Raw genomic sequence first — 13,856 nt, forward strand, 5'->3', positions numbered from 1 at the left:
CAATGACCTCTAATAGTAATTATGTCACCATTAGTATTGTAACAACTCACACTGAGATGGTGGGTTGAATGCTTCAGTACCCCTTTAGTAATCCATTTTTTGGAATGAGTTGGGGTGAGATGGCTCAACATGTAATACACTTGCATTCAAGCTCAGAGACCTGAGTTCAAGCTCCAGAACCTCTGTAAAGGTAAAAGGAAATAATTGACTCTACAAAGTTGTCCATTGATCTCTACAGACATGCTGTGGCATATTCATGCCTTCCATCTCATGCATACACAGATACATGTACATACGTGTTCTAGTTAGCAATAGCTATGATTAAAAACACTGACCAAAACCAACTTGGGGAGGAAAGAGTTTATTTTATCTTATATCTCCCAGGTCACAGTTCATCACTGAGGGAACCCGATGTAGGGACTCAGGGCGGGAACCTGGAGCACAGATCATGGAGGTATGCTGCTTACTGGCTTGCTCCCCTGGGCTGTGCTCAGCCTACTTTTTTATACAAGACAGGACCACCTGCCTAGGGGTAGCACTACCTGGAGTGTGCTTGGCTCTCCCACATTACTCAACAGTCAAGAAAATGCCCCATAGACAGCTCACAGGCCAAAGGAACCAAGTCCCCAATGGAGGCCTTCTCTACCCAGGTGTGTCAAGTTGACAACTAAAGCTATCCAGCACAACACATTAATAATAATAACTAATAATAATAATAAATAAAATTAGTTGCTACCCTTAAGTGTCTGTAGTTGTCCAAAGTTCTTCTCCTCTCCTCTTGATGTTTTCTTGAATTTACCTTCTCCTATGCAGGTCAGGTGTTTCTCCAGCAACTTGGTTCATCCTATGGTAAAAGGCTTAGACAACACAGATCATGGAAGGTGCTGTTACCACAGAGTTATTGCTCCTAAGAATTTCCAGAGGGAAAACTAGAAACATATACTTTTCAAAATAAAGTTGAAATTTGAAATTAAAAATTTTCAGTTTAGGGTCTGGAAAGATGGCTTAGTGGTTACAAGCACTGGCTGCTCTTGCAGAGGACCCAGGTTTAATTCCCAGCACCCACATGACAGATAACAACTGCTAACTCCAGTTTCAGGGGATCTAATATCTTCTTCTGACCTCCGCAGGTATTGTACAACACCAGTGCACCTACATACATTCAGGAAATATACTTATACACATGAAATAAAAATAATAAACAAAATATTTTAAAAATAAATAAAAATTTCAGTTAAAAGATAAGATTTTAGGGTTTTTTCTTTCCTTAATTTTAATGCATTATACTTTTCTTTTATAATGAAAATCTTGGTTCCTAATAACATTAATCACATCTTTGCTTATCCTATAATACAAATATAATAGTTGAAGAATAGCAATAACATTATTATTACTAACATTATGGATACTAAATTTGGTTTAAGATTTGTCTTTCTTCCTGCCTTCAGAGTATATACTGGGGAGTGGGGATATATAATACACTACTCTGTTTTAAGATCAACTGTAATTGGGGTAGCTCCTTCCTTCCAGTGAATGTGTCATCAACCTGAGATACAATTAAGATCATTTGTTTCCATTACTTTTTGTCATTTCTTTATTGCTGTCTTCTTTTTTATTTAATTTGGAGAATAAATATAAGAACAAAACCTTATACATCCCAAAGTCAAAACTATGTAGCAAAATACATTTGCAAACATTGCATTTCCTTCACTGTTTGCTGTGTTCTGTCCCTTCCTCATTGACAAAAGTTTTAACTGGCTTTAGATTTTTCCTACTTTATTTCTGCAAATATGACTGTGTGTTAAGATGACATGCCCCTGCTATACAAAAGTTATCATATCATGTATACTTCTTTGCATTGTCTACATTCTACCTGATGCTGTATCCTGGAAAGCCAGTATCAATCTGTAAAGATTTCTTTTTCATGGTGCATCTTCGTGGATGAGATATATTATTTTATTCCTATTTGTTTTTATGTATCATTTTGTGGTTTTCTTAAGTTATCAACTTAACCTTTTATTTCTTGTAATTCATTTTGTTGTTCTTAGTTTATACTCTCTATAATATTTTTTGGTCTTTTTGAGACAGGGTCTCCCTGTAGCCCTAGCTGGCCTGGAAATCTGTATGTAGACCAGGCTGGCCTTGATTTCACAGAGCTCTGCCTGCCTCTGCCTCCTGAGTGCTGTGATTAAAGGCGTGTGCAACTCTGTCCATCTTCTATAATTCTTTTGCTTCTATTTTTTCTCTTCATCATTTCTACACTTATCTCTCACAGTAAATTTTTTCAGTGTTTGTTAGATTAAAAAAAAAATTATAAATGACTTTCACCAAACAGTTAAATATGAGAATTCTATCTTTTCTCTAGAACAATCTTGATATTTTTCAGTGTCAGGTGTCACCAGTCAGCATCTTAATTTAATATTAATTAATTCTTAATTTGTCAGCATTAGCATCTTCTAACAAGTGGGTATAGTGTATTGAATCTCCATCTTCGATAAGGACAATGTATGGTTATGAATTTGGAAAGAAACTTTCCATTCCCATCCTGAGTGCAGGCCGATAGGCAGGCCTGTTACTGGATAAGGTCTTGGTGTGTGCCATGCCCTGACATCATGCCCAGGTTCTTGTGTTTCCGACAACAAATTGGACAAGACATGACATGGAAAACTAGTAGGGAAATAAAGATTTAGTAAATGAGTGCAAAAGCACGGAATACAGTTGATAGTGGTGGCATGGGCCCGAGCAAGCATCTGGCACGAGAGCTCCAAGATCTTTATTAGGGTTCTTTTTAAAAATTAAAGTTATTTTGATTTATGTGTTTTATGTGTATGAGTATTTTGTCTGCATGTATGTCAGTGCATCCATGTCATGCAATGCCTGCAGAGGCCAGAAGAGGGCATCAGATCCCCTGGAACTGGAGTTGAGGGGTCCTATGAGTGTTAGGAATCATATCTGGGTCCTCCTCTGGAGAAGCCAGTGCTCTTAGCCCCTGAGCCACCTCTCCAGCCCCCTATTGGGGTTCTTCTTATGAGTCTTGGTGGGAGGGAAGAGTCAATCTCCAGGAGCAAGAATGGGGAGAATCCTAGTCCTGATTGACAGATGGGCTGTTATACAACTTCAGACAATCTGTTTGTGGGGTGTATACTTCATAATTTTAAGCTTATGTCTGTTCCATCATGCATACACATGAGATTTGTCAGCAGGGGTTTTCTACTGGCAAGTCACTTCAAGGATGGATTCACCCTCACTGTCCTTGTGCCCAGTAGCAGTTTAAATCAGCCTTGCTTATTTTTCCTTCTGTCAGAAAATGCCTGACCCCAAATCACCCACAGGAAGGGAGTACTGAATGTGCTCTTAAGAGAAGGGGCTGGCATGCTTTCCTTAGGGAGTTACCTCAGGTCACTGGGCTGTTCCTACTGGCCTAACTCAGGCTTCCTTACCATCCTTCTGTGCTAACAGGTATCTTTATCCAGCGTATTACTAAGATCCCAGGCCCTCTGGGATCCTGTGTAGCTGACTTAGTTCCCAAACCCTGCATCCAGGTTGCCACATCTTGTTTTCCACTCCTGCCTGGCTGAAGACCCAGTTTGCTGAGAGCAGCATCCTCACCCGGGACTGCCACAGGTGTACACACTCCGTTTGCTCACTCACATTCTGTTTTCTGAAAATCCCCTCACTCTTGTGGCCTTGGCTGGTATTCCTCATGGTGCCTACCTCAGGGGTTAGTCCCAAACAGAATGCCCACTAGGCTTCTCGGCTCACTTTGCTGCCTCTGCCTCAACTGTCTCCATGGTATGCTGTGTGACATGGTCTGGGGAGAGGTGAAGAAACAGACCAAAGAAGATTCTATTAAGTCCAGTTTGGTGAACCAATGAATTAATTAGGGTTGTTCCTTATAAGATCAAGTGCTATTCACAAGCAGCATTTATAGAGTGTGGAATCCCCTGGTGACTTTTCAGCTATGCATTCAGAAATCCTGGTGACTTATGGGTAACTATGCATTCTGACTCCTGTCGCTAGCATGTACGACTCATGGGCAGCTGTGCCATGGAACGGTTCCAGTGGACCTCCCATACACTCTCCTATACACTGTAGTACTGCCAAGACCAGAAGGGGTGCCTGGGGCAGGATGGAGCAGTGACTGGAGTTTTAGGTCACAGTCCCTGCTCCCCCCCCCCTTCCACTCAGGAGCTTAGCAGCCTCATGACCATCACCATAGACCTGGCTGTCAACTGGATTGTTGTGCTTATTGCAGAGACTTCAAGATAAGGTCCCTTACTGGTCATCACAGCAGTTATGCTTCTTGATGGGCATGACCACGTCAAGACTTTGGGAAACAGCTCCGCTCCACCATGAAACAGAAAACCAGTCTAGATCCAGGTAGGACCACACCAGAAGACTTTGCAAAGCCTGGAGCCTCTTTTAGCAGCAGAGTGATTAGAACTCAGAAGGGTGCATGGGGAGTAAAACTAAAGAGCATCTGGATAGCTCTGGAGGCACACCGTTGTTCTGTGGAGACCCCTATGAAGATCCTTGAATTTAAAAGGCTTCTGTAAAGCAGCTTTCTGTGAGTATAGTGGTTCTATTAGATTTCACATCTTCATCCTCTACCTGGAAGCCCTTTGACATGCTGGAAAAGGCACTCACTTGGTTTGTCCACTGTGTTATCATATCCCTCACCATACATAAGCATATTACTGAGATCCCAGACCTCCAAGGGCCCTGTATGGCTGCCTCAGTTCCAATGGCTTGCTTCTCTGGGTTGCTACATCATGTTTTTTAGCTTTATTTTTATATGTATGAGTGTTTTGCCTGTATATATGGATTGTACCATGTGTGTACCTGGTGCCCTCAGAGATCAGAAGAGGGCATCAGATCCCCTGGAACTGGTGAGCTATCAGGTGGGTGCTGGGAACCAAACCCAAGTCTTCTGCAAGAGCACAAAGTACTTTTGACTGCTCTCCATCTCTCCAACCTCCAGGTTGCCACATCTTGTTTTCAATTTCAGCATGGCCAAAGCCCCAGTTTGCTTAGAGCATTGTCCTCACTTGAGACTGTGAAATGCTTCCATTAAACAGAGAGACTGCACATCTGCCTACCTCATAAGGACTTAACCATAGCGTTGAACACTGAGAACAAACATAAACTGACCTATCTTTATTGTTTGAGGTTAGGTGATTGCTGTTCTAAAACCAGAGAGAGAACAGTACACAAAAAGAGGTCACAGTTGTCCTTCATTTCTAAAAATTCCGATGAAAGTTCTGGTTTAGCAGAATCCACAGTGGAAATAAAGTAATAATGCATCCAGTTGGAGTAGGAGCTATTTTAGAAATCACTTAGGAACAGAAAGACAAGTGTGCCCACCCAGAGAAAAATAATATTGAGGCTAAGGGTGTAGCTCAATGGGTGCTTGCCTTATATTACCAAGGCCCTGGATTTAATCCCCAGCACCATGAATAAAATAAAATGAACTAAAATAAGACAGGCCAACAAAAGGAAGTTTAAGACTCACACAATAAAAAATGAAATCAACAAACACAGTATAAGGTCACTAAATTGGCCCTCATATTGCTATTTAAAACTTACAAACAAAACCACCTAAACCTAGCAGCTGAAGGGATTTTTCAAAAATTGATAAAATGTATAAGAAAAGTCTAGAGTCACATCCTATGTTGTGGAGGAAAAAATGACGTTCTTACTAAGATCTGGAATATGAAAATGCTGTTCATACTCACCCACTCTGAGAATGGTTCTGGTTAAAGGCAGCTCAGGAAAAATAAAAGTTAACTGCAAACTTCAGGGTAGAGAAGGGAAAACATGCTGGCTTGCCTTCTGACTTCACAGACCCTGTATCTCCACTCTTCAATTACAAGCTTATAGGCTCTGGATGCTGTACTGTTGGGTGCTAACTTGCAAATGGGTTATGAGTGGCAAAGATGAAAAAAGACCCACATGTGGAACGGCTTTATATATATCCGCTAGAGATGGAGTCTTTCTGGATGACATCAGTCATTTCCAGAAGGCTCCATTTCCAGGGCTTTCACAGATACTGCTGCTGGTCTTATGGCTCCCAGCACCCACCCCTGCAGACACCAGGACCCTGGGCAAGCAGCGATCCTCACTCTGGTCAGCAGGTGGCGCTCGGCTTCCACGGCACGACCATCCAAGGGCTGGCGCGCTTCGCGTTAAGTCCCCTACAAAAAGTGCCACTTTTCCTGGGCTGCTGGGCTTTGAGTCGTCATTCACTGGGCGCAAACTGGCACCCAGCAACCCCACAGGTGCTCCGATAGGTCTTGATGCTCCGATTGCACCGTTGGAACAGACTTCCATGGCCATCATAGTAGAGAATACCATGTGCCGGTTACAGCAGTGGGGAAAAACCAGGGGTCGGGCAGACACACCTGTTCTTCTTCCCTCCAGCCACGTTGGGGCCCAGTGTGCACTGCGTGGCCCGGCAAGCAGTTCAGGGGCTAAAGCAGGCGACAGGATTGCAGGTGACCGATTTGAAGCAGGGCCTGCGCCTCCAGTCTGGTGAGGTGGCCACAGCCTGTTTCCCAGGGTGGGATCAAGGATGACATCCCCCCACCCCCGCAGGAATGAGCCTGAAGGAGATGGGGACCCTCGGTCGCCCCTCCTTCACCCATTGTGAAGGAGTTGGTGTGAAGGGCCAAGAAACCACTGGGCCACCCAAAACACCTGCTTCTTCAGAAAATGGGCCCAGGTGGGACACTTGTACTGACCCCCACCTCCACCCTTAACCTAGGCTGTTCCTGGCCTCCTTGGATCACCTTCCAGAGCCACTCCACCACAAGTTGCTTCCAACTTGGGAATCTAATTGAATTCTAAACACCCACAGAGCTCTTACTTTAAATTAGGGGCCCAGGGCTTTCATGGCCGTGAACATCAGGTGTGACACTGTCTTTGAGACTGGGAAGGGCTTTTTCAGACCCCTCTTTTCCTTACAGTCCTGAGCAGTCAAGGATGAAGGGCTATACTTAATAGTAGTCACCAGTCTGGGAAAGCAGGTGGTCCAGCCCTGCACCCTATGCCCGGTAGGCCTGATGAGCCACAGGTAGGAGAGGGTTAGCCATTGTTGCTGCTAGGCCAGGTTACAGCTTAATTCGTGGGGGCAAACAGAGACTGCTAGGATCCCTTTTTTCTTGAATCTGATCTTGTTCAAAATGCTACAGAGCCGTGCCAAGTTCTGGTGAAATTCCAGTTACTCCAAAGGTGTCTACCCACACATCCAGACTGGTAGCCTTTGAAGACTTCATTTATTTCAATGACTTAACTCCAGGGAATCATTGCCCACAACTCATTGTCTTAAGCTCTGTCCTAATGCAAAGTCACAGAACTAAGCTGTCCCTTAAGGGTTCACAGAAACTTCTAGGTATAGTGCCTCCCTAGTCACTACCATCCCTCCTGAACAGCAGCAATGTTTTGGCCCAATGACACACGCCCATGTGATAAAGGAGAGGAAAACATATATTATATAGGTATATAAAATCAGCTCATGTATATTACATATACACACGTGAGAGACAACAGGAAAATGTGCCGCAAGCACGAAAACTTAAAAATCATTCAGAATCCAGGTAATGACTTCAGACACATTTTATTATCATCTTAATACAGTCTACATAAATTTGAACTGGTATTTATTTGGGTTCAGTTATAACATAGCATCATAAAAATCAAAGCACTGGTCCTCTGAAATAAAGCAAGCAATCACCATTCAATAAACACACTTGATTTATTTTGTATAAAAGGGTTAAATTTACAACTAAACTTTTATAAAAAGTTTAGTGTGAGTAAGTACATCATTTCACTTTTATGCAGAAATACACATCTCTGCCACTATACAAGAAAACTCTAATCAAAGAGTTCACAAGGTTTCACTCAATATATATATTTATATATAAATATATACACAGCATTCAGTAGGCTTGTGTCAAAAAGGTAATTTCTGACCGAAAGACTTCATTTAAGTAACTGAATACTGAGTCCTTCTGGTAATTCACGCTCCACCTTTGAAAAAGGCAAAGTCTGCTTAGATTGGGCAATTCCTTGTGATTTTTTAACGTTTTCGCTCCCCATGGTGGGAATAGTATATAAAGAAAACCTTCCGACTGCAGAAAGGGCATTTAAAAAGTCTTTTTCATAAATAACGAATATCACAGTCCAGGCCAGAGAACCCCCTGGAAGATGACCATCCTTAGCTTTCATTCCGTTTGTTTTCTTTTTTAAAAGGTCCATTCAACTTGTTCTCCTCCTGGTGAAATGGTTGGAAGGAAAAAAACAATAAGTTCAGCGCCTTAAAAGATCCTGTGGACTTGTGCAAAAGAAAAAAAAGAAAAAGAAAAAGAAAGTCCCAACACCTGCAAAAGATTGGGAGAGAAAGGCATGCTTAGGAGAATGTAACCCAAGGGCAGAGGCGGGCAGACTGGCGCCGAGGAAGCCGCAGTTTGAGCATTTAACCAAACACTGGGAGATTGGGCAAACCCTGGCGTCCAGATGCGGCACACACACTCGGCCTCAACAGCGCAAATTAAACATGAAAATAGCAGAGGCTCAAGGGAAAAACTTCCCAACCCAATCTCCTATTTGGATCTCCAACGGCAGTGCTCACAGGCGCCAGTCTGCTTCTTGTAACAATTATTTGATTGAAAACAGCCCCTTACTTAACAGATAGAGGTCTGGATCCCATAGCACAGGGTTAAGGCACAGGGTAGCAATCCTCAGCTAGCGATCCTACAGGGCTGGAGTTTGGAGAAGGAGGATCGCTATGGAATTTGTGGCGATAAGATTAATTACAGCAGGGGTTAGTACCTCATAGTACCAGGACCGGAGCGGTAGAAAGGGCCGGGGCACCTCAGTCGCCCACAAAAGCCAATACACCCTGTGCTCCCTGCCACCTTCATAGTAAGTTATGGGTATCATTTTTTTTTTTAAATGTTCTGTAATCGTGTGTAACCACAGCTACAAGCTTCTTCACGCCTGCCTAGTAGTACACACAACACAACGAAGTAAGCATGCATTTACTAAATCAAACATTTTACAGACGCACAAGCACAATACAAAAACCGCGCACACAGGAGGAGGCACCAGCGAACACTCACCACTTATTCAGCCACAGAGCGCTTTGCTGTCATTCGACATTAACTCAGAAGGGAATTCAGAAGCCTGGGGAGGAAAGGATAAAAGGCAGGATGTTAGACAATCTGAAAGAAGAAAGGGAGGGCTTTTTTTTTTTTTTTTTTAAACCAAAGTGCTCCACAGACCAGCAAGTCCCATTAAACATGTTTATTGCCAACTCAGACGCATCCCACACATCAGAACTTATTAGCGATTTCACACGAGGCACAATCTACAGCAGTTTTTTTTTCTTTTCTTTTCTTTTTTTTTTTTTTTTTTTACAAGAAAATAAAGTTAATGAGCCTGTCAGTAAGTCACTATCTCCACAACGGGCGTGTGAGTGACAGCGCAGGCAACAGCCCGGAGCGCACGGCGCAGCGGGGGGCACCGCGAGCGCAGCTCACCTGCAGGGACAGGATGCTGATGTCCGTGTTCAGGGTGGTCAGCGGCGTCCTGGACGCCTGGTTCTGCCCAGGTCTCTGGTGGTGCAGGCTGACAATGGTGGGGTGCGAGTCCAGAGCGATCTGCAGGTCCAAGATGTAATCGATGACGTGCTGCAAGATTTCCATCTTGGTTACCTTCTTGTTCTGGGGGATGCTGGGCACCAGCTCCTTCAGCTTGGAGTAGCAGTCGTTCATGTTGTACAGCAGGCTCATCGGGTCATCCACCGGGGTTTTGCTCCGGGAAATGCCCAGGCCGTGGTCCGACAGGCTGTTTTTCCTAACGGATCTCACAGGACTGAACGCTTTCATGCTGATCGCGGTGGAAGGATAGGCCAGGAGGGAGCGAGCTGCCCTGGAGCTCACGCCGCCGCTGCCGCCGCCGCCGCCGTCCGGAGCTGAGTAGGACGCGCTCGGGACCAGGCTCGGCTCAGAATGAAGCGCGAGCCCGGCGGGGCGGCTTTTATCCGCCCTCGCCGGGGCCACACGATCGGGCTTCCCTCCGTCGCCATTGGTGGAAGGTGGAACGTCCATCATATGGAGCGGGCTCTCCCATTGGTAAACGTGAGAGCGGGGCGAGCGCTCGGTCCTTCCGCGTTCGCAGCCAATCCCCGCGGAGTGGGCGGGGCGGGCGCGAGCCCAGCTGGGGTGGTAAATAGAGTACAGTAAGCTCACCGCGGGGGAGCAGCAGGTCGGGGCGTCCCGGGGTGCCTGCCTGCTTCTGACCCCCCAAAGCGGGGCAGGACCCTGGCTCCAGGGTGTGTGCTCCGAGCCGGCCCTCCCTACCCCGAGCTTCTGCTGCCCTAAAGGTCCCGGCGATACGGGCAAGAGGGCAAGTCACAGGTCACTGCGAGTCCACGCGATAGCGTCAGCAAAGAGCGAGCTTTGCAGGAGGGAAAACGCCGAGAAGCTTGCCCTGGGGAAGTCACGTTTGTAGAGTGAGTTTCCTCCTTTAATAGAAGTACAAGCTATGTTGAAAAAAAACCCCAAACTACCCATGCACACATTCAAGGACAGGTTTAGTGTGGGATTTTGCAGCCCGGAGTATGCGGGAGGCCTAATTGGAAACTCTGACCCTGGCAGTAGCGGACAAGGCTCCCGGTGACCGCAGAGGAGCCCCGGAGGGGAACGGCACTTTCCGTATTCTTTGTAATTTTTTCGAGAACGAGGAGGCAGGACTAGTAATAATTCCACTAATCGGAAATCATTAGTGGAGTTTGCATACTGAAACTACATTTACATACACTGCCCTTGAAAGCCGGCCTGTGCCCTTCGGTGTAGGTGGCATAGCTACGCTATTATGCGCAAATCTTGGTTTCTGGTGTCACATTCCAGTACTTACAGCGCTGGGAAAGCTATGTCAGGTAGGTGGTCCTAGCGGTGGACTGACATCTTACTGGTTTTAAAGAAAATTCTGTTACTTGTGGGTTTGAAATCTTCGTGCTAGATACAACTTCGGGTTGGGCTGTGTGGATTTAAATCCTGAAGAACTCAGTCTCCCATTAAAAAAAAAGTTTGGAGCACTTAACTGCAGTACTTTTATTCGCACAGAATTGTAGCTCAGCTAATAACCACAGTGTTATTAGTTGTGTGTTTGGGAAAAATATTTCTCTAGAAAAGCCCAGAAAGGGTAATATTGGTAGGTGTCTTGTTGACTTTTTGTCTGAATCCCCAATTCCTTTGAATGTAAGAAAGAGGAAGAAGGCAGTACTGGAGCGAGAGCAAAGCTCAGTAACGGGAAACAGTATTTTCCCTTCAATTAATGATTAATTCCTCAGCTGGTGGGCCAGGCAGTCTCTGACCTCCACGTGACAGCCTTGTGCCCCAGGGCTTCTCCCTAGGGAGGCAGAGTCCTGAGGCGCAGAGGTGGCATGTCAGGGCCATAAAACCAGCCACTTCAGTGAGGAGGATGCCTGGGGATGCTGCCCAGCAGGGAAATCTGGCCGAGTGTCTCCGCCGGCCTTTCGGCGCCGCCTGCAACGCACAATCCCTGACAGTGTTCAATGAAAATTGCCTCTGATATTAAGCCTGGAAATGATTTGCTATCCAAATCCCCCCACGGTTCGAGCCTCTTGATGTACTTTGTGTGCATGTGTTACTGTCACATACGTGCCACAGACGAACAGATTTTGTTTTGACACTTTTGGTTCATGATGTTATACTTTGACTATTTTACAATAATAGCCAATGTAAACAAACATCTTTGGGATTCTCAAATTATTACTTATGATTCTTGGACATTGCAGCTCTACTGCGCTACTGACGCATTCCTAGCTTTTTCCAAGGACACCGTATGTTAGCACCCGTGCCAGCCTCATTATCCCCACAGAAAGGCCCTGGGCTGGATGGTAATGAGCGCTGTGCGGCTTCGCTAGGCACATTGGCTGTGACGATGCAGGGATGCAGGCAGCGCCTTCTCCCGAGATCATTCTTGTACCCTCATGTAGTAAAATTGCTAAATATGGTGAAAGTTCCCTGGCGTTTCTTTCTTCGGCCGGCCTCCATGCCCGAGTCCAGTCTGCAAAGCGGCGTTGTATCCCATTTCCTTGGCACACTACCCAGTTTTGCATTTATTTAAAGACCATTTTAAGATTATGAAGCTGTATAAGTTAATGACTGAGAAAAGGCCCTAGTTCCTAGTACGTCTGACCCAGCAAGCCCGGGACGACATCATTTTAAAAAAACTATATTTTCGGGGATGGGCGGGAATCCGGTTGGAGCCTTTGTCGGGGTGGCTTACAAAAGCATTTAAAAATCTGCCAATTGGTGTCGATGTGGGCTTACATCTGAGTGCTCTAAAGTTCAAATGGTCCCAGCTGCAGGACGCGCCCAGCTGCAGGAAGGGCTGGATCCGTGGGTGGTGGGAAGGTGTGAAGGGCTTCCGGAGGGGGGGTACTGGCCGCCCCAGATACCCACTAGGACTCCCCCTACTTAAAGCAACACACCAGGCCCCACCGGCGCCCCCACCGAGTCTCGGCCGCCGGCGGTAATCAGAAGCAGGTCCGGGCCACTGCCCAGCCGCCTTGGCTACCATCTCCGCGTGATGCCACCGGGGGGCGGGAGGAGCCGGCGCGGCGGGGGTGAGTCTCAAGGTCCTCCCTGCACATCTGGCGCAATTGAGAGCGCTCGCCTTTCTTCCCCCCGGTTTTGTTCTCACAGCTGTGTCCATTCCGCCCGTGACCCCCCGAGTGATCCCTGACAGGTGATGAATTGGCAGCAGCGGCGGCGGCGGCGGCGCGCGGGCCAGGCCGCGGCGGGGCCGGAGCCCGAGCCCCGGAGCAGACTCTCTGGCGCCAGGCGCGTGACGCCGCCCATTCACGCCGCCCTGCAGCCTTGTCCTCGCGGCGCCGCTCAGGCGGCTGCCATGGCAACCGCGCCGTCACTCAGCGCGCGCGCCCAGCTGATCAATGCCTGCAAGGCCCGGCGGTCCCAGGCTCGCCCTGGCCGGGCTGCCGGCCTGCGCGCACCTGCAGCCTCTGCACGTCTTAAGTTTCGAGTGACTGGGGGGGAAGGAAGGAGGACCGAGAAGAAAAGAAAAAAGCGGGGGAAGGCAAGGGGGTAGGAGAGCGAGGAAAAAAGCCCGGAGAGGAAGAAAGAAATCTTCCTTCTGCAAAAGGAGACGTAATGTGGCTTAGACGTTGCCAAAGCAAAATGTTTTGCTTTTTTTCATTTGTTTTTGCAACTGAAACGTCCAGGGTGGGGCTGGCTCGAGGGAAAGAGTGGATGGGGAGAAGGTCACTGTCTCATCTCTAGGCAGGATTTATTTATTGCTCTGGATCCTCTAGGTCCTCACCAGGGTGGCTTTGATTCCCTGACTCCTAAAAATACCTTTGAAAGACCCCCCCCCTCCGCCTCCCATTCCCACTGGTCCCTGACAGTTCTGTTGCCCTCCTCTTTGGAATCCTTGGAGGTTGTACACAAAGGCATCAGACTTTTCTAGAGCACCCTGTCACCCTCCACCCCACCCCGGGAGGAGCGGGAGGATGTGCTGCGGTGGTCCTCTGGATTCAGAGGAACCACATCTGCGTACTCATTACCACTACAAAGCCGGGAGCCAAGCCGAACTACTTTACTGTGCGGAATTTTCGTCTGACAGCATCAAGAGTCCAGAAACTTCCAAAGCAGCCTGGAGACTCAGATGCCTCCTCCGTCAGGGTTTTATCTCCAGGGAAAGTTCCATCTTAGGAACCAGATGCCAATATTTCCGGATGGTTTATGGCACCCGGATCCCCAACTCTGCAGTTGAGTGTTGGCAGTACTTACTCCTCGCCTGTCCTGCAG

At 46.8% G+C, this 13,856-nt stretch overlaps 1 protein-coding gene and 2 long non-coding RNA genes across 4 annotated transcripts in view; 2 read left to right on the forward strand and 1 right to left on the reverse strand.

Annotated features, from left to right (window-relative positions):
- Positions 1–7,596: 7,596 nt before the first annotated feature.
- On the reverse strand, positions 7,597–10,015 carry Id2 (inhibitor of DNA binding 2). 2 transcript variants are annotated; one of them, XM_008850152.2, is made up of 3 exons: positions 9,540–10,015; positions 9,120–9,183; positions 7,597–8,272 (listed from the first exon to the last, which is right to left on the reverse strand). In XM_008850152.2, the coding sequence occupies exons 1-2, from the start codon at positions 9,885–9,887 to the stop codon at positions 9,127–9,129; spliced, it is 405 nt and encodes a 134-aa protein (XP_008848374.1). In that variant the 5' UTR covers positions 9,888–10,015; the 3' UTR covers positions 7,597–8,272; positions 9,120–9,126. The 2 variants fall into 2 exon arrangements, with proteins under 2 accessions (XP_008848374.1, XP_008848373.1); XM_008850151.2 differs by having other exon boundaries at positions 7,597–8,378.
- Positions 10,016–10,255: 240 nt separating this feature from the next.
- Positions 10,256–13,856, forward strand: part of LOC115067167 — a 244,398-nt gene continuing 240,797 nt past the window's right edge. Inside the window, exon 1 of the long non-coding RNA XR_003846605.1 lies at positions 10,256–10,513. This is a non-coding gene — a long non-coding RNA (uncharacterized LOC115067167). The remainder of the gene's footprint in view (positions 10,514–13,856) is intronic.
- The window catches only part of LOC115067168, a 49,681-nt gene continuing 48,372 nt past the window's right edge, over positions 12,548–13,856 (forward strand). Inside the window, exon 1 of the long non-coding RNA XR_003846606.1 lies at positions 12,548–12,655. This is a non-coding gene — a long non-coding RNA (uncharacterized LOC115067168). The remainder of the gene's footprint in view (positions 12,656–13,856) is intronic.

Source organism: Nannospalax galili, unplaced genomic scaffold (assembly GCF_000622305.1).
Source record: "Nannospalax galili isolate Female #2095 unplaced genomic scaffold, S.galili_v1.0 scaffold100, whole genome shotgun sequence".
Taxonomy (NCBI): Eukaryota; Metazoa; Chordata; class Mammalia; order Rodentia; family Spalacidae; genus Nannospalax; species Nannospalax galili.